The sequence below is a fragment of the Hemicordylus capensis genome, chromosome 1, assembly GCF_027244095.1.
Source record: "Hemicordylus capensis ecotype Gifberg chromosome 1, rHemCap1.1.pri, whole genome shotgun sequence".
Classification (NCBI taxonomy): domain Eukaryota; kingdom Metazoa; phylum Chordata; class Lepidosauria; order Squamata; family Cordylidae; genus Hemicordylus; species Hemicordylus capensis.
Genome location: NC_069657.1, coordinates 299,176,747 through 299,202,108, shown reverse-complemented (window position 1 = coordinate 299,202,108; position 25,362 = coordinate 299,176,747). Strand labels below are relative to the sequence as shown.

At 40.9% G+C, this 25,362-nt stretch overlaps 1 protein-coding gene across 9 annotated transcripts in view; it reads right to left on the bottom strand.

Moving 5' to 3' along the window:
* Positions 1–25,027, bottom strand: part of PHF3 (PHD finger protein 3) — a 90,637-nt gene extending 65,610 nt beyond the window's left edge. For 3 of the 9 annotated variants that reach the window (XM_053286537.1, XM_053286541.1, XM_053286540.1), the window contains exons 1-2: positions 24,592–25,027; positions 12,341–12,609 (exon numbers count right to left, since the gene is read on the bottom strand). In XM_053286537.1, the coding sequence (XP_053142512.1) occupies positions 12,341–12,584 (244 nt within the window). In that variant the 5' untranslated portion in view covers positions 12,585–12,609; positions 24,592–25,027. Of the gene's footprint in view, positions 1–12,340; positions 12,610–14,075; positions 14,281–24,591 lie in introns of those variants that run through there. The other 6 variants (XM_053286545.1, XM_053286544.1, XM_053286538.1 and 3 more) reach the window with 5 other exon arrangements.
* Between the last annotated feature and the right edge of the window lie 335 nt (positions 25,028–25,362).

Below are 25,362 nucleotides of genomic sequence, written 5' to 3'. Positions count from 1 at the left end.
TCAAATCGAATCAAGCTTTATTACCGTCAGAGACCAGCATAAAATTATACATTAAATGAAGGTAACACTGGAGAAAAGTTACATGTTGATAGAGGTGACTGCAAATATGATGATAGCTATTGTGAAAAGGCTAAAATTTAAAATAATTACAATTTTAAAAGAGACAAGCTACTAAAAGGAAACAAGCTACTAAAAAACTAAAACCGCTAAACATACTTTTCCATAATAAAATGCACAGAGAAGAGAGAAGGGGAATTTAAATAGTACTAGTAATATAGCTAAAAATGATTTCATATGTGGTAAAAAGCTAGAATTAAAAGTAAGAATGGTTAAAATTATAATGGTTACCGTAAGTTGGACTATTACTAAAAATTGTAAAGTTACACGGAATTATACTAAATGGTAAAATACACTAAAATACGCTAAATGGTGAAGTTACACTGCATTAATCTAATAAAATATTATGCATTGCCACGGCACAATTAATATGGTTCAAATTCAACTTACAGGCAAAAGAAAAACTGCCTAATCTACAAATCCCTAGCCACCATGGGAATTGTAGTGCAACAACATCTAGGGACCCGAGTTTGAGAACCATTTAATTAAAAGAAAGGTACAAGATACTGTTAAGAGAGTCAAACCCTTTCAGGAAACTGGGAGGTTGTTTAAAAACAGTGGCCAACATCCAGTGAAGCACGACATAAGCACTGTCAATCTATCCGCTCATAGCAAAATGCTAGTGGTTTTGCACTTTTGAGCAAAATCATATGTGCACTCCAGAAATACTATTTAAATTGGAAACATATTACAGACAGTCAAGGGACACATTTCCAATCTGACTTCCAGAATGCAGGCTTGCTACTTGAAGTATGTGGTAAGCCGCCCCAATATTGTAAGTCGCCCTGAGCAATAATGCAGGGATGGTATAAATAATTTAAATAATAAATAAAAATTGGTGGTCTTGTGCAAAAGTGCAGGACCCTGTTCCCTCTAACAGGGTATCCCAGATGTTGTCGACTACAACTACCATAATCCCCATGCAAAAGCCATTGCAGGTGGAGATTCTGGGACTCGTAGCCAAAACATCTGGGAATCCCTGTTAGAGGAAACATTGCGTACATATATAACAAACATTCATACATACATTAGGAAATGCACAAAGCAAGTCCTTCATTAGATGTTAAGAACTGTTTTGTTTAAAACAAAAAACCCCTTCCTTTCTTACTGGGCATTCTGGCAACACCCAATTAAGAAAATGGGGGTGGGGGAGAGTCAAGAGTTCAAACTGGCAAATCTAATGCAAACTAAGGCAAGCCAAGAAAGATTTTAAGCAAATTACTAAGGACAGTGTGCCACCTAATGGCACAGCAGGGAAATGACTTAACTAGCAAGCCAGAGGTTGCCGGTTTGAATCCCCGTTAGTATGTTTCCCAGACTATAAGAAACAGGCAGCAGCGTAATAGGAAGATGCTGGAAGGCATCATCTCATACTGCGTGGTAATGGCAATGGTAAACTGTCCTGTATTCTACCAAAGACAACCACAGGGCTCTGTGGTCGCCAGGAGTCGACACCGATTCGGCAGCACATGGTACCTTTACCTTTATTTTACCTTTAAGGACAGCAGTATTTAAATACACTGAAAACAAGGACTTAGTGGAACCATTAGACAACAATAATGTAAAAGAATTACTGAAGGAAGATGGAAAAATTCCAAGTATCAGTCTTCACTGCAGAAATTATTTATGGTACACAATTGTACCATACTGTTTTAGAGCCAAATACAGCCTTTATATAATCTAAGAACACAATCCAAAACCTTTGGTGAAGCATCCCACAACCACTGCATTATATATTTGCTTAGAGATGAAATAGATTTCTCTTTGGTGCTCTCTGTACAGCTATAAATAAGATAATTGGGCTTGAGGATCAAGGCTACAATCATACGGACATCTATTTGGAAGTAGATCTCAATGAACAAAGTAGGACTTGCTCTGGGTAAGCATGCATGAGACCTGTTCTAAGGATCCAGAACTTTCCTAAATCGAGGTGTGGTAGTTAACGATGCAAAACTGTGCTTCCCAATGAGATTGAAAATAAATCATCTTGGTTAGCAGAGGTATATTCATAATTTAAATACAGAACACAATGCAGAGCTTAAGTAGCTGTGGGACATAAAATAAGGAGTACAAGATCTTCTAGATATGCTGGCAATTTATGGCATCTTCCAGAAACTGGTGCCTGCAATAACTGGCAAGTCCTGGGGCTCAAAAGAACACACCCAATTATAAATCAAATAGATGATTTAAAGTGATTTAAACACCCCACTGCCAAACTTGTAGGTGCTATTTTTGCCCCAAAATCTGGCCATCAATTACATCAGAAGACAGATTATGCTTGAAAATGCTATTGAACAAAGGCATCATGTCAGTATTTTAATGCTCCATGACTAAGTGCTCATTCTAAGGCAGATGTTGAAAAATATCTTAAGTGATCCATTAGTTGTCTCCCTTCAAAACTGTCTTTTAGAACGGTGTTTATAACAAGCAAACATCAAGCTGATGTTTCTCTTGTTCAGAACAGCTCGGAACAGCCTGAGAGAGCCAGTTCAATCTGAAATTTCTTCAAGTGGAGTTGGAGCCCCAGGGACACCAGCCACAGGACAACAATATCTGACCTGACATGGACAACATTACCATTGCTGCTCCCCAAATGAGATGGTGTGGGGAGGAGGTCATTTTTCAGCCACTGTCCTTGCATGTTTCACCACCAAACAGTAGCACCTGTAACTGTGGACTTGCCAGTCAGTCATTTGTTTCATGCATCTGGGTTCAAGGATTGATCTGTATGGAGGAATATCTAATATATGCACAGGCCTTAAGATCAAGTAATGAGCAAAATGCTGTGCTCCCTCCAGCCTGCATGAGAAGCCCCAGAAGTGGCAATTACATGCATGCTACCTGGAAGCACGCTTCCCAGCCAGGCTATTGCTCCCTGTCCTGTAAGTGCTGCAGCAGCATTGGAGAACTGGGGAAGAGACTTTAAGAGCATTATTCCCCTGCACACTGCACCCACCCACACATCTTTTGTGGCCATCCGCCATCAAGTGATGAGTGAATTGCTTCCTATTGTCTTGTTGTATGATGTCATAAGCTGCCTTGCTGTTCATCTGGTCAAAAGGCAAGCATATAAGTCTTGACACAAGGGATTAATGGAAAGAGGAGGGTGCAGGGCTACATGGCTTTTCTTGCATTTTAAGCAAGAGAACCAAGAGAAACAGAGAAATTGCTAAACAGACAGCTTCTCCACACCTGCAAACAATGTCCAGGATCTAAAGAACAGCAGATCAGCCCAAAAACGTGGGTATGCCCAATGGGTTGTTTGACTCCCCCACCACACACACACACACACACACACACACACACACACACACACACCGATGAACAACAGAGTCTCATGGCATATCACAATTTGATTTGGAAAGCCTCCTCACTTTCCAGAGTGACTTGCCATTGGGCATGAGGTGTTGCTGTTCAAGAGAAACAAGCCCCAAACCTCCGTGGACGTGAAGAACTACTTGTATGGCTCTTGGAGCCATTGTCAAAGAGCAGGGAATACAAGTTTTATACTAACTAGGAGCTGGGTCAAGATGTGAAGAGAGGGAACAACAAGTCAGAACAAGCCTATAACAATGCATATGCAAAAGGTAGGAAGATTAGTGATTGGATTACCAAGCAACATGCTTAGAACTTGATGAAGGCAGAGTGTTTGCAAATGCTTGCAGAACATTTTCATGTATTTTGACCAATATGGGAGTCTAATAAGCATTTTGCTCCTGCTTGTGACAAGGCCTTTTCAGAACACAGCCTCCAATAGTCTTGCTTCTTATTCCTCCATCTTCTTTACCAAGTGAAATAAATCAATGAGGTCATGTACACAACCGTTGATTGGGCAGGGATGAACCTACCTTCCCCCCCAGATGACCTTCACTCTCCTGTGTGGGCATATGCAGCCATGTGCCCACACAATCTGTGCTGTTCTGAGCAGCGCAGATCACCAGAGACCGGAAAAATGAGTCCTGGCTTCCAGGAATCCCAAGATGCACTGCATGAGCAGCACAGTGCATTGAAGGATTCCCCCTCAGGCCAGATACTCTAGGTGCCTGGTTCTGTGACTGGTCATGCTGCATGCAGCCTGAGCATTCACACAACCCCTGCCCTGGGGTTGAGGGTGTGCTTTGATGATCGATTCTGCCGCTGCACATGAGCAGCCCAATCCAGATGCAGAGCCTCAACGAATGTTTGAAAGTGTGTGTCTGTGTTGTGCACGTGCGCATGCACACACAAACACCCCTAACACGAAGAGCAGCGAAGTTTATTTCAATTCATGCACACTTTTGATTTTCTCAAGACCACAAGTCTCAATGAAAGCTGAAAATCTAAAGCTACGGATTTTACATGCTCCAGTGCTCTAACATCTACATGAACCACTGGGAGAGATTATCAGAAGGTTTGGTGCTGGGTGTTATCAATATGCTGATGTCCCAGATTTACTTCTCCATGTTGACCTTGACAGGAAATGGCATATTTTCCCTAAATGCCTTCTTGGAGGCAGTAATGGGCTGGATGAGGGATAACAGTGCAAGTTTTGAGTGGTATAAAATCCAAAGTTGAGTTGAATCCAAATAAGAAGGAAGTACTGACTGTGGACCCAAGAGATGGTTTAGATCTGCCTGTTCTGGATGGGGTTACACTCCTCCTGAAAAATCAGGTACGTAGCTTGGGAGTGCTCCTGGACCCAAAGCTCTCCTGGGTTACTCAGGTTGAGGTGGTGGCCAGGAGTGCTTTTTATCAGCTTCGGCTGATATGTCAGCTATGTCCATTTCTAGAGGTGAATGACCTTAAAACAGTGGTACATATGCTGGTAACCTCCAGACTGGACTACTGTAATGCGCTCTACATAGGGTTGCCTTTATACGTCGTCTGGAAACTACAATTGGTACAGAATGCGGCAGCCAGATTGGTTTCTGGGACAACATGAAGGGACCATATAACACCGGTTTTGAAAGAACTGCACTGCCTGCCAATATGTTTCTGGGTGAAATACAAAGTGCTGGTTATTACCTATAAAATCCTTAATGGCTTGGGACCAGGTTAATTAAGAGAGAGCCTCCTTTGTCATGAACCCTCCCACCTTTTACGATCTGGAGAGGTCCGGTTATGGTTGCCACCAGCTCACCTGGTGGCAACTCAGGACCGACATTCTCGGTGGCTGCCCCAGGGTTTTGGAATATTCTTCCTGCTGAAATAAGAGCATCTCCTTCTCTGTTTGTTCTCAGGAAGACCCTCAAGTCTTTCCTGTTCTTGCAAGCTTTTCATCAGAATTTTAATAATTTTAATCATTTGTTTCATATTGTTTTTATCATGTATTATGTATTTTTACCAGTGACTTTAATGTTGGGATTGGTACACCGCCTAAAGATTTACATATCAGGCAGTATAAAAATATGATAAATAAAAATAATTAAATATGGAAGTGCATTCAGACATTTATGCTGATTGTGGGGGTGGGGGGGAGATCTATGCTAGTATTTTCAATGATATAAACATTTCCTGGAAAAGAGCAGGATAAAAATCAAATAAATGAATATGGGCTCAGGATCGCCAGTTCGCACATACTAGAAGTCCAATGGAGTTTATTTTATTTATTTAACATATTTCTATACCACTCAAAACTTGCATGTTTGGGTGGTTTACAATTAAATTCATTTAAACATTAAAATAATGTAAAACCCAACATTAAAAGTATTAAAACGATAATAAATAAATAAATAAATCTGATTAAAAACCTGGATGAATAAATATGTCTTCAGTGCCTTTTTAAAAGTTTCCAGAGATGGGGAGGCTCTTATTTTAACAGGGACCACATTCCAAAACCCAGGGGCAGCAACAGAGAAGGCCCATTCCCAAGGAGCCGCCAGACAAGATGGTAGCAACCATAGACAAACCTTTCCAGACGGCCTTTTATTGATTATATATATATAATTTTTGCAATAGAAAAGTATAAAATATGATTAACAATTGAATTTCCAAGATACAGAAATTATATATGGTATTACAGATAATTAAAAAGGAAAGATAAAAAATAGACAAGACCTCATACTTCTGATTACCAATCCTCCCAATGAATACATTATTGATCATGTAATAAAAACAATACAATTTTCAAGGAATATTCAAAGAGTCATATCCATCGCTTAGAGGGCATCAACGTAATCAAAAATATAAATAACAGTTTAAGAAGGATATACGATGGTGACAAGTTATAAAGTAAACCTAAATGGTAGATTGTTCATGTAAGAATACTGGAAAAGATTCATAAAAATATCAAGGCCAGTTGCATGCTAGACTATCCAGATGATCTTAACAAGGAATGGAGCCCATAGCGAAGATGTTCTCTTAAATACCCAGGCCTAAGCTGTTTAGGGCTTTATAGGTAATAACCAGCACCTTGTATTTTGCCCGGAAACCTATCGACAGCCAGTGTAGCTTTTTCAACACAGGAGTAATATGGTCTCTCCTAGATGACCCAGAGACAAACCTGGACGCCACAATCTGTACTAACCACAGTTTCTGGACTACGTACAAAGGCAGACCCATATGGAGCGCATTATAGTAGTCCAGCCTGGAGGTTACCAGCAGATGCACCACCATTCTGAGGCCGTTCATCTCAAGAAACAGACACAGCTGGCATATCAGCCAAAGCTGATAAAAAGCTCCTCTAGCCACCGCCTCAACCTGGGACACAAGGGAGAGGTTCGGATCCAGAAGCACAGACTGCGTACATGGTCCTTCTGGGGGAAGCATGACCCCTCCAGAACTGGCAGATCAAAATTCTCCCAAGTTCCAACCCTGCACAATAAGTACCTCCACCTTATCTGGATTCAGTCTCAGTTTATCTCTCATCCAGCCCATCACCGCCTGCAGGCAGGCATTTAGAGAGGTTATGAATACCCACTATTGTAGGATGGGCTCAGATTAGTGGGGGGGAAGAGATTTGGGTCTCATCGGCATGTTGATAACACCCTGCACCAAATCTCCTGATGATCTCTCCCAGCGGTTTCATGGGGTATGTCCATAGGCTTTCACCCCCCACCTCCTACCACTAACTACACCTTTAAAAACCAAGTGTTGAAAGAGATTTTCCATGAGACCAGCCAGATTGCTGCTTGAAGAATAAACATCTAAGGCTTCCTTGGGAGTACAGATGTTAAACAACACTGGAGACAATATGGAGCCCTGAGGGACACCATTTTGAAGAACAATAGTCTCCAAGAGACACCATCTGGTATCTGCACGTGAAGTAGGAGCAGAACCACTGCAAAGCAGTGCGTCCCACCCCCAATCCCCTCAGACGAGTTTATTCTCAGGAAAGTGTACCAGGATTGTATCTTTGCTGCATGTTGAGGTTGTGTTGATGATGACAGACTACTTAAGAGTTCAGTTGTTATATTTAACTGAACATCCAAACATACTGCCATTCGATTACATTATTTTCCAAGCTATCTCTCTCCCCTCGCCCTCTCAAAACTTTCTACATGATAATTATGTACTTACTAGCCAGTATCCAAAGAACTACCTGGGGTGTGTCCATAGGCTTCCAGTATTTTTATTTATTTAATAAAAAAAAAAATGTTTTTCCCTTTGGTAGCAGACAACCTCTCCAACCCCTACCACTAACTACACCTTTAAAACCTCAGTTTTGAAAGAGGTTTTCCATGAGACCAGCCAGATTGATGCTTGAAGAATAAAAATCTAGGACTTCCTTGGGAGTACAGAACTGGGCACATGGTTATCTGGACCCCAGACACTTGTTCAAAGCCCACATACTTTTCATACACACACACACACACACCCCAACAACCCTACCCTTTTGCTTAATTGATTATGGTTTCCCATTACATTTGATTGTGGCAAGTTATGATTAAGTAACATTGAAATAAATGAGACAAATTAGATAATCATCCCATTAATTTCAATAGCAATTAATCATGACTAAGTTTCTTTGGATTTAACCCAATGGGCCATTTTTAATGTTACTCCTGTTTGTAACTATCCGTAAATATTTTGGCAAAAACCAAAATATACTTGGGTACTGAACTATAGGTACTGAAGAGCTAAAAAGCTTACTACTTCATCTCTCTGGCATTTATACTTTTAAATTTGATGAGTATACCAACAGTAATTTTTTATTTGCCAAGTTTTACATAATGCACTTTGTGTTCTTCAAACTAAGTTTTGGATGATAAAGTACAGTATTGCATATTTAAAATTTTCTCATTTCCATTTTTTCCTAGGGGAAAACAAAATCCCCTATGGCTTCAATATTTCCAGAAACCTTACATCTCTAGCTCCAGACATACCAAGATGCTGGATATCACGTTCTCCTCAAGCTCTGTAGCTACCATAAAGACAGTCCTGCTCCTGGCAAGGAGATTCTGCATCTGAACTTCTGGTCAAAGCAGATTTTCAGGTAAAATACATAACTTGCACAACTTGATGTGGAGGAGGAGTTCTATGCCAAATTTCAGATTAAATGTATAGACACTTTTCTTCCCACAAAGTTTGCCATAATCAGTTACCAAAAGAAGAAAATCATAGTCTATTTAATGTAACTTTGTTGGCTTTCCAGATCCATTATGAGTTTGCTTGGGCTATGAGATCTATCAGAGGTCCTTCTCTCTAGCCTGCCATCAACACACTGCTTGGCAAAAACAGAGACAGGGTTTTTTCTGTGGTGGCACTATCATGGTTATACTTTATGGACTATGCTGTTTTACCAAAGCTTTTATTAACTGTTTTTAGAGTTTTCTATTGTTTTTTCTATCATCTTCACTTTTGGAAACCTTTTTGCTATTTTTACTAAAAGCATGTTATAAATACTTGAAACAAGATGTTGCAAAGCTTTTTATTCTTCTGTAACTTTATGGAATTGTTCTATAGCTAAGTGCAAAAATACCATAATTAAGCTCCCACAATGGTCACTACAGATATCTATGACTGGAAATTCCATTGGTACTATAACTGTTAGGGCTATTTAGTAATTCAGAAGTCCGTGAACAAAGAACCATAAAAGTGTTTATAAGGACAAGCTTCTTGAAGTAAAATCAGTCCAGCCCTCTCTTCAGAACAGCAGGATTTACCGAACCTTAAAAATTCCAAACAATGCTTATTCTATCATGGTTAAACTTATGTTCTACTGATGGAAGTTCACATTCTTCATTAGTAATCTGTTCCGTTTCTCAACTATAAGCATGGTCACGAAGTTTCTCCCATGCGTTCTGTAGTAACAGTAAACAAAGATTTGGAGCTCAGGTTGGCAACAGTAACGGGGAAAGGCAGACTTACATATTTATCAAACACATTTATATACTGCCCACTACCAAAGTCTCTAGACAGTTTACCCTGTTAGGAAATATGGTGGCTAGAAGCTAGGGGTGTGCAAAACGTTTCAACGTCAAAACGTTTCTGCTCTAAACAAGCTGTTTCTAATGTTTTGAGCTTGAAACAAAAGGCCCTTTGAATAAAATGGCCTGTTTCAAACTTGGAACAAAACAACCACGATTCAACCAAAACGTTTCAATGTTTTGAGCGCCATTTTGGAGGCCTGTTTTTCCCTTGGCGGTTGGTTTTCTGGCCCTGGATTGTGTGTTAACTTGTCATTTCTTGGTTGGCTTGTTAGCATACAAATCAAGTGTTTTCATGGGCAACTGTGCCCCCATTTGCTGGGGGAGAGAGGGGGAACACAAAAGGAAGGAGTTTCAAAAGGGATTGGGAGGCAGAGAGAACCCTTATAGTGTGCCTCTCTTGAAGAAGATACATCAGGAGAGGAGAAAAGAATCAAGGAAGGTTTGATTTTGTGGTTTTCTCAGCACCAAGTATAATATGCTGTGCTATTGCTGCTATAACTATCTGGTTTTGCTGGATATCAGATTGACAAAGGCAGAGCTTGGGTGCCTGCCTTCCTTGAGTTTTGGTTTATTTGTGCGATAGTGTTGTGACAAGAAAATGGACAGTGGCAGCTGTGTGCATGTGAAATATTTCTTGGCAATTGCTGTGATGAGCTCCATGTCTGGCCTTGAGACTAACTTGTACTTCACTCACTGATCTGCAGTCTGCATTGCAAGGTGTACTCAGTCAAAATGTGACTGAAGTTTCTATTGAGCTTATGGCTGTGCTTGCTGCTAAGCAGTTGCTATAGCAGCTGCTGCAATGCTAGGAAATAAGGAGTCCGAATTGTGAGTGAGAGAGCAACTTGTGCCAATTATGTTATTGCAGAACTGGCAGTTGGCAGTGGATTCTCAGTCAGCGATTCTTTTCTGGCCATTTTTGGACTGTGCTTGAAATGTGTGCTCTGTGTGGGAGGGAATGATTCCCTTTTACTGTGTGCTTCTGCAGTGTTTTTCAAGGCAACATTGCAAAATGCAATGCAAAACTTGTGTGCATGCACTCTGTGAGTGCAGCTTGTTCCAGCCACTGGGAATAATGGGGAGACTCAAATCACCCCATTGCTTCCCATGGGTAGCTCCTAGGGATACCAAAGTGGGTTGTGTGGTAGGGCATGATAGGCGTTACCTACCACTCAACCTACAAAAGAAATGGGCAAGTGAGCAATTTTTAACAGGATCCTATTGGGGTTTGGGGAAAAGATTAAAATTGTTTTAGAAACCACCCACTTGCCCATTTGTTTTTTGGGCTGGCTGGATGGTAGGTAGCACCCATCATGCCCTACCACACAAGCCACTTTGGTGTCCCTAGGAGCAACCCATGGGGAACAAACAGGTGTTTCAAGTTTCCCCATTGTCCCCTATATTCAAAACACTTGAAACCTTTCAAATTTGTTTCACTGAAACCACCAGTTCAACCGCTGTTTCCTCAAAATTCTTTGGCTATCTGCGTTTTATTTCAAGTTCGAAACAACATACAAAATCTATTTCGCACACATTGAAAAAGCTGCACTGGCTGCCAATTTGTTTCCAGATCCTATTCAAGGTGCTGGTTATTACCTTTAAAGTCCTTAACAGTTTGGGCCCTAGATATTTGAAGGACCACCCACTCCCAAGAGTTTATGCCCACACAACAAGGTCATCAGGGGGCTTTGCTCCATGTGCAAACATTGAGAGAGGCTAAATTGCCATGCACACAGGACAGGGCCTTCTCTGTTGTTGCCCCCAGGCTCTGGAATGTTCTCCCAGAGAATGTCCGCTCTGACATCTGTGGCTGCTTTAAAAAACAACTAAAGACCTTTTTATCTGCAAGTTTATTTGTTTTTATTTGTTCAGGCTTTTACCCCTTAGGGGCTGCCAGGTCTCTCAGCTCTCCTGCATCTTTTTAATGGTTTTATTGGGGATTTTTTGACATTTTATGGTTTTTACTGTTTTAATGATTGTAAGGTTTTAAATGTGATTTTTATGGAATTTTATTGTATATAAACTTTTGTAAAATGCCTTGGGATGCCGTATGAAAGGCAATATGGAAATTTAACAATAAATAAAACAATAAAACTCTTACTAGAAGAATGGGAAGAAAGGGATACAGAATTCTTGTATGGGTTTGGAGAACATTTTAAGTGGTTTGTAAAAAAAAAAACACTAACTAAACTAAAACATCCAAGGACAAAAGGCATAGACTACAGAGCTCCAGTAAACTAATACCCTATCTATTTATTATCGTAACAGATAATAAATCAGATAATAAACCTGATTAAACCTATTACTTAAGAGATGTTTAAAATTTATTTTAATCATAATCATATAATTCAGGATAATAGGTATCGGGGGGGTGGGAAAGAGGACCATTATATAAGCATAGTACCTTACAAAGGTCATCAAGAGAAAACGTCTCACACTGAGGAACAATCTACCAGGCCAAAATCAGCTCAAGAGCGATATATCTAAACTCTTCAATGATGGAGATTTCACACCTTCCTTAAGCAAATTTATTTTGAAATCTATGCAGCCTCCAACAGCTGGTTGGTTATATGTACTTACGATAGATGTGTGTTCAGCCAAATCACTACTTTGCAAAGATAAATAGTAACTGAAAATAATCCTATCTGTGCACATCTCATTTTAAAAATCCTAAATATACACACATATATGTATATATACATATACTGAAGTAATGGCTACTTCTGCTGACATAAGGGACAGTTAGTGATTTAACCTCAGGCTCAAAGCCATGAAACAGAGCAGAAAAAGAGAATAATCTTTTCAGAGCAAAAGGGGAGAACATAAAAAACTGCTCTATTTGAAAGTGTAGACTTAAAAATATTAAGAGTTACCTGTTGAACAAGGCATCTGGAAATTGGGATCAGTGCTATCCAAAACAGGCAAACAGAACTGAGCACTTGCAGATCCTAGCATAGGGTCCTTATCACTGAGCATGTTCTTCAGCGAATCCTCTAAGACATTTTGACTTGTACTAAAATCCTCACAGACTTCATTCTCCAGGTTGGATCCTAGAAATAGGGCATCATCTAAGTGTTCAGTAGGAATTAAATGGTTAAATGTATCAACTATATCCATGAAGACTCCTGTGTGTCTTTAATCCCTATAGAAAGACAAGAAAAATACCATAAGAAAAGTAAGCTACAAATTATGTTACCTAAAAAAAAAAAGAGACAGATTTGATCTGACTTATTACTGTGTTGTGCAGCTTGAGAGCGCTCTTTATTAAATTAACCTATGAGGCAGCTGGTCTTCCAACAATGGAAAACTCAGTAGTTTACTTTTTAATTTTGTGTACTTAAAATCTGAGCCAAACACGGACCTCAGAACCCCAGCTTTTCTGATGCAATAGGGGTGGGGGGAGACAATTTACATGCAAGAAGTGACAGGCAAGGTATATATTTAACCTTTTCCCTACCTACCTACACACACACTCACTCACTCTAATGCTTCTCTCTATCACCACCACATACCTGACACTGCAAAGGAATTTGAGGGAAAGTGGATGGAGGGAAGGTTGCAAAATAAAAACAGCAAGGGAGGAAAGGGTTGAGAACACGTATACACACCGTGCTACGCTTCCCCTGCAGGCCATTCCCTCACCACTTTTCTGCCAGTTAAAGTTCCTACTTAACATTGGTCAAACACAGACACAGCAGAGGAAGAATTAGATATCATATTCCCACCTGCCCCTTCTTCTCAATAACTTGAGTTCCACTCCTGATCACGGAAGTGCCCTCCATCAGCCTTAGAGCCTTCGATGCTCCAGATGAAGGCTGTAAGTGTGAGCACCACGGGGGGGGGGGGGAGTGGAGCACAATGATGGATGCACCTGTGGGGGAAGACTTCTGATTCTGCTTTGGACAGTGTACTAGAGTACACCATCCTTAGACAATAATGTCTGAATGAGATTCTGAAAACTGAAGTTGAGTAAACCGCATATTAACTTAAAAAGCTATGACTGCAGAGAAAGTCAATATCTCAATTCATGCCTAGATTTTCTACAGTAACCTAAGAGCCCTTTTTTAAAAATCCCATAACAAGGGGGTCCCCCCCTTCGCTAGAATAGCTTAAGTACTGGAAAATAAATTCACCTATTATAAATAAGAATACAAAGTGAAGGAGGAGATTTGTAACAGACTCTATCGGAAATCAACCTGTATTTATCTGGACCAGAATAGTACTCAACAAGCAATCTACTACTATATCAAAATGAGTTTCATTTCAAAATAGCCTTTTTATCTAAATAAATCATTACAAAAAACTAGCAGGTGGGGGTTAAAATAGACACGACAAAAACAAGAAGTTTGAGTTGAATAGCAGTAAAGGCTATGGAAATGTACAAGCAATTAGTCTGCTCCCTCCCCAGTTTCAACTGCCAAGTCTTCTCTTGCTGAGTGAGTTTTCAGAACCTCCACAGTGAGATCCACACAAAACCAAGGCAGATTAAATACTCCAAGGAACAATTGGCTCCATGGCCATCATGTTTTAGCAAGCTTCAAAAATGTTGCTTACTGAATAGAAACTACTTTCTAAGCAGGTGATGTGATTATTTTAGGTGATACTTGCCTTCAGTTTGATTGTGCAGCAATAATAAAAACTGACTGTGTAGATAAAGAACTGGTTGAATGCATCCACAAATCATCAGGATTTAATGCAACTTTAATGGGAGTCTGTTACATCTGACCTCTACCACAGAGACCCTGGACAGGAAACATGCTGTCCCACAACATGCACTACTGCTTTCATCAATATGGTCATTAGCTAGATGTTTCTGTTCAGAAGACAATTAAAATGTTATGTACTTTCACCTCAATGCAAAGACAATCAGATATTTGTAATCAATATCAGATGATATTTCATCTCATCCATATTGAGAGCTGCATCCAAGGAGCATTATCTGTAATGCATCACTGTAAAATCCAAAGTCTTTGAACTCATTCTTAATGAGCATTTGTCTAATTGGCAGCTTTGTGCCTATCTTATATCAGCTCATGACTCTGTAGAAGCTGGTTCATTTTTCAAATGAAAACATTCTGTGTAATTAGTTGATGTTTGCAAATTGGAACCTCTGGAAAAGGAACTCCTCACACGCACACGCACACGCACTCTTAACCACCAATAACAATCCGTTGATAACAGACTCATCACTACTTTCTAGACATGATCTATTTTTGTATCCCACCCCTTTCCCACTAATAAATATCCAATCATTTTCCTGGATGAAAGGGGTTACGATCCCCTGTGCTTTAGAACATTTTAAAGTTACTTCCAACAGAAGGTATGTTACAGAGAATGAAAAACAAGGATTCTAACATTATTCACAATTGCTTCTCTGCGTGACATTAAAGTTAGGTACTCCACAGTCTTTGTAGAGATCAGTACAGGAGAGTTTGAGACACACATAAGCCTTCTAAGGGCTAATAACCTCCAAGGTACATTGTGCTAACTACTTCCAGCAGCAGTGCAGAACCTAGGTGGTCAAGCTCATAAAGAAAAACTATCCCTCAGCCATTCCAGAAAACTGTAAAATAGAAACTGCCAGCACTTCCTGTTTTGTTTTGTTTTTAAATGCCATTAGTCAGATGAACTCCCTCAGTCCAATTGGCTTTCAGCATAACTTTCTGATTGACAGGAATGCCTTTATGTGTACATACAGATGTACACACACCCCTCTTCCTGGATCAGGTCCTAACACCTGTCATCTCTTCCCAAGCATTCTTTTTCAATTGTCAGTTTCATGTCATCCTTGCTCATGCTAGTGCCCACTCTTGGCTATCTCCTCTTGTTCAGCTGACTACAGGAACTGCTTAGAACTGGCAAATCAAGTGATAGGCCCATATCTCAACCTCAAGCACACAGTTTAATTCATCCTGACAATCATGCTTCTGTTCTGATGTACTCCTTTAAACAAATTGGCAGGTGTAAGCTACCTCCATGGTCACTCTGGGCCCTCTAGGAACCATGGATATGTGGGTTTTTTGTATCCACGGATACTGGAAATTGGTGTCTACTTCCTGTGGATATGTGGAAACTCAAATAGCAGTTCCATGAATAACAAGGTTGTCTATCTTCAGACAAGGATTATCAGCAAGCAGAGCAAAATACTCTGCCTGAGTGTCTCGAATTTCAGTTGGAATATATTTTTCTCCCTTGGAGGAAGGGTGAGATACAAAAGTAGATCATGATGATCATCACAGGTTTTTAAAATAAATTCTCATAGACATACTGTAGTGATCAGCCACACCTCCCCTAAAGAGTTAACCAGAAGTGAACCCTGTCCTGATTGACAGGCTGGTGAACTCTAGGGCTCAGCCAATCAGCACACCAGGTGGGTGGGACCTAGAAAGCCACTGGGAGGAAGGGGACTTTCTTTGTTAGAAGTAGACTGGGGGTGACAGCAGGACGTGTGGCCATGGAGTATGGCTGCAGATCTTGGAAGATAGGACTGCAGGGGCTTGAATTCTCAACCAGGGTTTGGTGAGTTCAAGACAAAGATAGCCAGGACTTTGGCTTCAGGAAGTTTAGTCTAGGGAATGTTTGTTTAGTCAGATTGTGTGTTAGACTTTCTGTTTCTTTGGTTTGTGTTTTGCATATTCCTGATATTGGTTTATTATTGCTCACCTGTAACTAAACTAAGGAACACTAGCCTTTTCCCATCTAGCCAGGTGTCGCAGAAGACTCAGTAAGCTTTTAAAGGTGCTTTAGTTTTTTTCTACATACCCATTCCTCACAACTGGATAACCATGATTTTAAAGTGTGGCACCACACCATCACTCAGGGTGCTTTTTGAAGTATTCTTGTAACCTACTGAATATTTTTACCTGTAACTAAAAGGTGAGACAGCCTCAGAAGCAGAAGCATTTGAATAAACTTTCAATTTTTGTTTTTTTTCTTTTACAATCCTCTCCGAGTGGATTTTTAACTCAGGAGAAAGAGTTGGCTGAAGTGGGGGGGGGGGTCCTCTGGTGCAAACACATCTCCTCAAGAGTTCAGCAGCTATCAGTTTTCTTACCATATGCAGGCATACACATGGAAGGTTTTTGTACTTCTCTAATAGCAAAATAAAGGGAGTTTTCCCTGAGAATCCACCCCATGCCCAAGGAGGGTCAAGCTCCGTTAAAAAGAGGAATGGTGGTGGCAGCCATTTTTGAAACTACCAAAAATACAGGAAAGTTTTAGGAGTACCCTTCGAAAGAAAGCTCAGCAGCATTTTCCCTTCCCCTCACAGGAGCTTGCTCTGAGACAAAGGTTTTAATTCACTACACATACATTCTAGTTAAACATGTGTAATGATGATCATGCTGCACATCCGTATACCACCCTTCCTCCAAAGACCTCAGGATAACATACACGGGGTTAGCTCACATTTCTCCTCACAACAACTCTAAGAGGTACATTAGGCTGAGAAAGAACAGCTGCATTCAGATGACTAAATGAGTGCTATGTTTACACACACTCTCCTCACCTCGCATGCATGGTTTAATCAAGTCATAGTTTACCCAGAAATCTGGATCACAAATCAGTGTTCTAGTTTCAGAACACTAACCTGCTTTAACTGAACTGCTAGTCTCAAATCTAGTTACATTTTTTTCAGAATTTGTCTGCAACCCCCAAAAATTCTATTTATAAAAAGGTAAAGAACAGGACTGAGGAGAATGATAGGAAAATAGCAAAGCAGAAGAAGGAAGGTCATACAAGACTCTCAGCCAGTAGTATTATTTGTTGCTCCATTCTAGGCAAGCACCAGATTGGAAATTTGGGAATAGCCACTCCCCTTACAGTACCTATCATTTAAAAGCCTGCTTTTGAAGAGCAAGGAGATGGGACTGTCCTCTTCCAAAAACCAAGAACGGAACATTTTTGGAAGACAAACTCATGTCGGCAGTCACCTCTAGGAAGAGTGGTATATCAGCTGCCACATCTAGCAGCCAAGATTTGTGAAGGCATATACATTCTGAGAAACACAATGAAATTTAGCAAGCACACTCAAACCATAAGCACAAGCTGAAACATCTAAATGACTAGTATGGCTCATTTTTGTTCCCATAGTAGACAGCATCTTGAGTTGTGTAGACTTGATCTTCTGTCATAAGTACATATGAAAGTATTTTAGTCAGATTAACTGACACTTTATAAAACTGCAGATTTTAAAGTAAATGTATATTTATTTATTTTATTTTATTTATTTATTTGATTTATATACCGCCCTTCCAAAAATGGCTCAGGGCGATTTTTTTTATCTTTATATGTGAAAAATATTCATTTTCTTAATTTTCTTCTTGTTAAGTTCTTGTTAATAAATGAAAAATATTCATTTTCTTAACAAGCACATTATTAAGAATAGGGTATAAATATTAACCCTACTGGAATAATATGATGATGACAAAAAACTGAGATTAGAGTTAAAGCACAGTATAGTTTATGGAACTAGCAGTAGTTTAACATACTGAATATACAGCATCCTTGTGTCTCTGTCAATTCTCAACTGCTTAAAAAAGTTAAAAGGTATCTAACCAGCATTCCCTCTGAGATGTGTGCATGTGCTCACACATTTTTTATGTCCACTCAGTTAATTTTAGATCCCACTCAGGTTGAATCAGGAAGGCCTCACTCCGAATGCATGTGTGCACACACTGTCTTGATACAGCCACCCAAAACAAAACTCATTCTGCACAGAGATGAACAAAATTAGAGAGAACACTGTATCTAACTGCACTTCTATCTTTCTACACTGGAGCAGAGTTACATAAAGCAAATTAGTTAAAAACTAACAAAACTCTCCCACGGACATATTTCTGGCACTGAGCGCAAAGGTATGTAATAAAAATATATCAAGAGAATGTTGAAATCCATTACTTCATACATAAGCACTAGACACACATACATACTTGCCAAGTTTCAAGCATGGTTAAAAGCCTAGTCCCATGAAATCTACACCTGTTCTAAATAAAAACTGTGTCTTCTGTTTGTTTAAGATGTTGTACAAGCACTTAATATAAGTTTTGAGAATCAAGAGCATATTTCAAAATATCAGCTACCAAATTCAGAGCATCAAATCCCCCCCACTCCAAAATCTGATTTCAATACTGAAACTGGTACCTGACTTCAGAAAACACCTAATGGATTCCACAGTGGATTTTGAATATTACATTCATTTCAGTTCTACTGTTTTCTCACTATGAAGTTGTATATTGGCATTCCAAACACACGCAGGGCAGGTTTCACACATCACATATGTACTGTTAAGCTAGACAGCAATAAATAAAATTTTCATGATTTTTCATAGTCTCCATAATTTGAATAGGCAAATTTTATCCACAGATTGCGTTCCATCAATAATAATACAGTGATAAAAGTTTAGAACCACGAAGTATTTTAATCAGCCAATAATTACTGCAAGTTTAAGTTTTTAAAATAACCAATACATCTAAGATAAAACGTATAGTATTAACTTATCTATTTACATTGCAGAAACCCAGCTCATCACCCTTCCCCATTTTCTTTTCTCAATTCAAATGTCAGCAACAACTGAACATTTCAGCAACTCGACCAAATGAAATTGTATTATTTTATATATATGGAACAATCATTTCTTTATTCTTATCATACTAACTTTGAAGTAAAAGACACAAAAATAATCTGAACTTCTATTTAAATGGTTTAAGATTGACAAACTAACCCATCACTCAAACACAACAGACTACCTTGCATTACATACAATATTTCAGAACAATATGGGTGACCTGCCAAACCTAGATGAATCCTGAGCAGGCATGTCAAAACGGCAGCATGCCTAAGCATATGTACATTAAATGAAACTGGTTTATCAAGTTCTTGGAGGACTGCAACACAATGAGCCCTTTCTCACGAGCAGTGAGAAAGGGCTACCAGGTTTGTGGGGAGGGAGCTCTAAAGAGCTTACCTCCCCGCAGACTAGCATTCCATCATCCCTGGGCAAGTGGATCGCCAACCCACATGAGCTGCCGGCAGCTCCTAGGTGTTGATATTGATACCCTATTCGAACTGGTGCCAGGATGCACCACACCGCCCCACCTTCCCCGAGTCAGTCAGTGCTGACAATTGACCAAAAAAAATGAGGTTAATGGACCACTTGCTCCCTTAACCTTGTTTTGAAGGGGGGCTCCATAAGCGAGTTTGATGCCGTGGTGCCACCAGGATTGGGCCCGATCCCAGCGGTTCACATGCATGTGCAAAACCAGGCTGGGCTCCCTTAGCCTGGTTTTGCATGTGCGTATGAATAGCCTCAACATCTGGAAGGCCACATGCAGACTAGGGGACACAGGTTTGATATGCCTACCATAAAGACTAAGGGAAGGAGCAATGTTCTGATCAAGTTCCGTATCAGTCATAATGAACACTTCCTTTCATAATGGTGTTCAATCAGAAAGTATAAGGCTACCATTTTAAGTTTGGTCATTTGGATTAAGTTCCACTGATTGTGCATAGGGATGTGCATGGAACCGGCTCCCTTCGAGCTGATTGTGGGGCGGGGGTGGCTTTAAGGATGGAGAATAGTGCACTTCCCTCCTTTGCCACACTTCTCCCTCCGACACTGTGTATAAATAGTTTGACGGGGCGGCAACATACCTCCTTGCCACCCCATTGTCTCCCTGACCAGAAGTGACTGGAATTGCTGTGCGCATGTTGACCGGAAGTGACTGGAATTGCTGTAAGCGAATCACATGCACAACGCGCACCCATCAGCAACGCGCGCCCACGCACCCAGCACTTCCAATCAAGGAGACAATGGGGTGGCGAAGAGGCATGCTGCCGCCCCACCAAACTATTTATACACAGAGCGCCGGAGGGGGAGGTGCAGCCTCCCCCATCCTTAAAGCCGCCCCTGCCTCCACATTCAAACCAGTTAGAATGTGGGGGTTCTGAACCTGTTTGGCATTCTTAGAATAGAACTCCCAACAGGTTCATGCACATCCCTAATTGTACACAGTAGTGCTTATTTCTAAATAAATATGCAAAGGATAGGGATAGTAATTACTTTTGCTATAGCAGGCAACACATATACTCTGAATAACATCTGTACTGCACAAATCTATACAGATTCTAAGTCAACATTGAGGATCTCTGTTAAATGGACACTATTTTGCCAATCTTGCAACAGATCCACAAAATGTACTGGCCAATTAAATTTTCATTAGTCTGTCTGGCCACACATATCTAAGATAAATGGACAAAGCAACCTCCATTAAGTTTTTTCCAACTGATCACCTGAAGAAAATCCTTAGCTCACCACAGGTGACCTCATAAGTGGCTGTTTCTGTACTTGCTACATTTTGTGCATACATGGTATTTCTTATGGTTTTTCATTCAGGGTGGATTTGATTTAAATCACGATTTAAATCACTAGCAGGGTGGATAAAAATAAAAAAAATCCGATTTAAATCAAAAAAATCCAATTTTTTTTATTTTTATCCACCCTGCTAGTGATTTAAATCGTGATTTAAATCGTGATTTAAATCAGTTTGATTTAAATCAAATCCACCCTGTTTTCATTCCGTAACTGATGACAAGATCACCCAAGCTACCAAGCTAGTCCAGACATAGGCAGTATGCAAATAGTACATTTCTCCTTAGCATGGAGTAGATCCTCAGGAACTATTTTCCTCTTCAAATCACTAAAAAGTCATGCAAACTTGTCTGGCGCTCTTAGGGAGTGCAGGCCTTCCTTTGCTTAGCTCAGCCTCAATTTCTGTACTACCCCATCGCTAGAGCTCAAGTTGCACACCCCAAGAAGCATTGTATGGTATAGTATGGTATTGGACTATCCTAAAATGCAATCCTGAATTTGATACTACAGTCATTTGAAGGATAGAAGTAGTACACAAAAACACTGCTTAAAGCATGGTTGTTAAAAGCCTGTATCCAAGGAACACTGGCACATCTCTAGGAAAAAGGAGTTCTACAACTACAGAACTGTCATTGAGAAGAAGGTCTCTCTTTGTGCCCTTATGGCATACATTTGACACACAGATAATGTAGATCAGACAGACACATGGGGTAGGAAAACAGCCTTTAAAGTTCCACCCTGACAAGACAACAAGAAATAGCACTGCTCTATATGAAGATGAACACATAAAATGGAACCAAGGAGGCAAAAATAGGAATAACTTGTCTCTGAAGCATGCATGTGCTAAGCTAAACAGACAACACAGAATCAGCATCAGAGGTAAAAATCAGGAACTGTAAAGAAGTACAAACAAAAACCCAGGGTGAGGCAAAATTCATAAACCCAATTTTTCATAGCTTTGGAATTATAATACGTATCATTGTCTTCTTTGGTTCTGATAATGGTGTAGAACTTTGAGTTTCAAGACACGGAAAAGTGGACAATTCAAGAATGTTCTGCTATAGTGGAGCTCTACTTTAAACATTCTCCACAAACAGCCTTCTGAATAAAAAGCCTCATCAAAACATGTTATCAGAAGATGCATGTCCAGATTCCATAAAAACGTTACTGTGGCAGATGCACAATGGTCTGGTAGGCCACAATCTTGACAGAACTGAAAGAAACATTGAACTATGTGTAAGCAGTTTCAGCTGTGTGAAAGTCCATTAAAATTAACAGAGCAACGATCTTTGGAACTTCAGCTGTATTGTATGTCCAAAAGACCTTTAAGATTAATTCTGAAATGTGATTTGAATTGTTTTCTGTATAAAATTCAGTTAGTCCAAGAGTTGCAGCAGGTGGGGGATATTTAAACAGTATTGTTTTTCATAAGAAGTTGGTAAACAGCATCTCTTTGAGATAGTGATTCTGAAAATATGTACCAATTTATCGATCTGCCAGCAATTTATAAATAAAATGAATTTATTACTTTTGCCACATCTTGTAGCTTAGAAGGGAATGACAGTGAAAGTAATCCTGAGAATTGCTTCAAATTAATTCCTTTTCATTGCTTACTTTGTAAATAATGTCAGTGTCATAGCTATATTATACTTTATGAACACTTTCCAATACCCCTGCTCAATCAATCATTTCCCCCTCCTCAATCAATAAAAGATTTACTTCAGGAGTAGCTAAGTGGGTTACTACAGACAAACAGCAGAATAAGTAATTTAAGAACAGAGGTCACAGAACAAAACCCAGAAAACCCACAGCACTATCAGAACATCTACAGCTTATCCAGAGGTCACAACACACATCTATAAATGCCGTTTATGTCAGCAGTATGTGCTACAGGAACACGTCTCGCACCTGACTGCCATTATTCCAATACATGCAACATCCCCATTATTTAATTTCCTTCAAGTGTTTCTGGAGACATTTGCCCTTCTACCCACAAATGGTTTCAAGTGAACATTTTCTATGTTGGACTAAGGTCATGATATGCAATCATAAGCATGCTTACTGTGAGAAAATCACATTATACTCAATGAGAATTCTAGGTAAACACAAGTAGGATTTAGCTATTCAAAAATATGTGGCAGCTATATGTGTGTGCACAGCTGGTCATTTGTAGCCTCTGATGATGTGGTAAGGCAACCCTTGCCGTGCCACCCACAACAGCACAGAAATCAGGGGAGGGAGGGAGAGGACAAAGGTTAACAGTCCTCTCACAACTTGGCCAATCAGTTCTATGATCAGAGACACCACAGAGTAAGTTGTAGACAACCCTGAGAACTCTGTTCTAGAAGTATCCATTATTACTCACTATTAACATACACCACTACATATACTGCGCACAAACACAGTCTGAAATAATAAAGCCAGTCTGAAAATTGCCATTATACTGCAAAAGTATGAATTACATTTTGTTACATATTTCCAAATGGATGAACAATTTTTACCTACTCCTAAAGTTTTTTAAAAAAAATCTTAACCCCTGTTGGGAAGAGACTAAATATGTCATGTTTGTTGTGCTCTGCAAGTGGAAGCACAAAGAATATTCAAGATCAAATCAGTAAGAAACACAAGTGAGAACATCACAATTTGTAATAAGAGATTATCTGCAGATGAAGGAAGAGAACGTCAACACCCAGAAAAGACATTGTAACAAGTTCAAACACAATCAGGAAAGAGCATATTAGTGGGTGGCAAAGAACAGCTGGACTTGAGTAATGTAATAAAGATCAAGGAGCTGAACATTGTGCACATTGGTAAAAATACAGCAGCTTCTGGAGCAAGAAAAAGGCATAGATGCACACTGAAGAACATTTAATGCTGAATAGCAATCCACCAAAAATTTTTTTTATTTTTTATTTGATTTATATACCACTCTTCCACAAATGGCTCAGGGCAGTATGAAACAGCAGATTACCCTGTCATGCACACAGTCATCCTGGCTAGCAAGTTGCAAATGGTTGGTTGGTTTTTCCCCACTCTTTCAATGCATACTCATGGGGAAAATGAGGTAATCTACAGTAGAAGAGTGGCAGTTATTGAAGACTAAACAACACAGAGTACAAATGCATGCAAACATACAAGCATCACCAGGCCAATGGAAATGGAGTGGCTTGGGCTGCAATCTTAAACACATTTACTGGGGAGCAAGTACCACCAAACTCACTGGGGCTGAGTCAACATGCATAATTGAGAATTGTGAAGTTAAAACAGTGGGGGTCCTTGGGGCAAGTGGAGGCGAACAGGAAGCATTCTGAAAGGGAGCAGGGGGCAAGAAGTATGGCTGAAAGAAAAAGCCTGATGGGAATGGGCCACCATGACCTCCAGGTAAGGATTAAGAAGAGGAATCCCACAGGCACAAGGAGAGCTGGTGGGTACAGAGTGCCACGAAGAACCGCCAAGAAAGGTGCAAAAAGGAAGAGATCGGGGTCACGTGCAGAAGCCAGGGGAGGGGCTTAAAGAAGAGTATTGGCATGGGAGGGAGCAGGGAAGACAAGAGTCAAGAAGACCCGGATGAAAGGGGTTCGAACAGCTCGCTCTGGCGGGGCGGGGCGGGGCCCCCGCAGGGGTGACACACGCTGGATATGATCCGTCAGTAGCCTGGGAGGCAGGGGCAGCCCTCCAGGCCTCTCGCCGAGGCTGAGGCCCCCATGCCCATCCCGCCGTTCCCCTCTCCCTCCTCCCACAGAGAACAGTTCTTACCTGCGGTGCCAGGGGCGCGCGCTCTCTCGCTTGGTCGGGGAGTATTGAGGGATTTATTTCTCGCTCTTGCTCCCCTTCTCTTGCGTCTCTCTTCTTGCTCCGCAGCCCCGGGAGGGGGAGGGAGGAGGGAAGGCAGGCGGCCGTGCGGAAGTGGAAGGGCGCGAGAGTGGAAGGGGAGGGGGGTCGGCAGTGGGCGGAGTCAGCCCTGGTGGCAGTTACTGCTTGGCTGACTGCGAGGAATACGTCCGGGTTTCTTCTCTTCCCTACTTTCTCCCCTCCGTGCGCCAGCAGGTGGTCCCTCCCGCCGTCGGACCTGGCGCTTGCTGCCGACCAGCCGCGTGGCCGCGCTCGCCTGGGGGTGGGGGCGCGCGCGCACGCGGAAAGCCACAACGGCGCTGGCGAGGAGGAGGGAGAGAAAAGCAGACGAGGGAGAGCAGCATAGGAAGCCACCCTCACGTGATCGTGCTGTTTACTCTGCGCGAGGTGCGTGTGGGCGCGCATGCGCCGTGTGCTTCCGAAGGCCTCCCCGAAAGATTGTTTGGGAGCGTAGGGTAGGGCGGGCCTACTGGGTCTGTCAGTCTCCTTGGCGTGGGCCGTGGCTGCTTTGAGTTACGTATAAAGGGCCTTCCGGTGCAAACCAAGAGGGGCTTGCTTGTACAGGAGAGGCGAAGCGTGGCGGGGTCTTGTTTTCTGCCTCATTCACACGTTAAAGCATACTTGCATCTTTTAGAAGTGTTTCTCGCTCGTCCGACACGAAAAAAAACTTTTGAG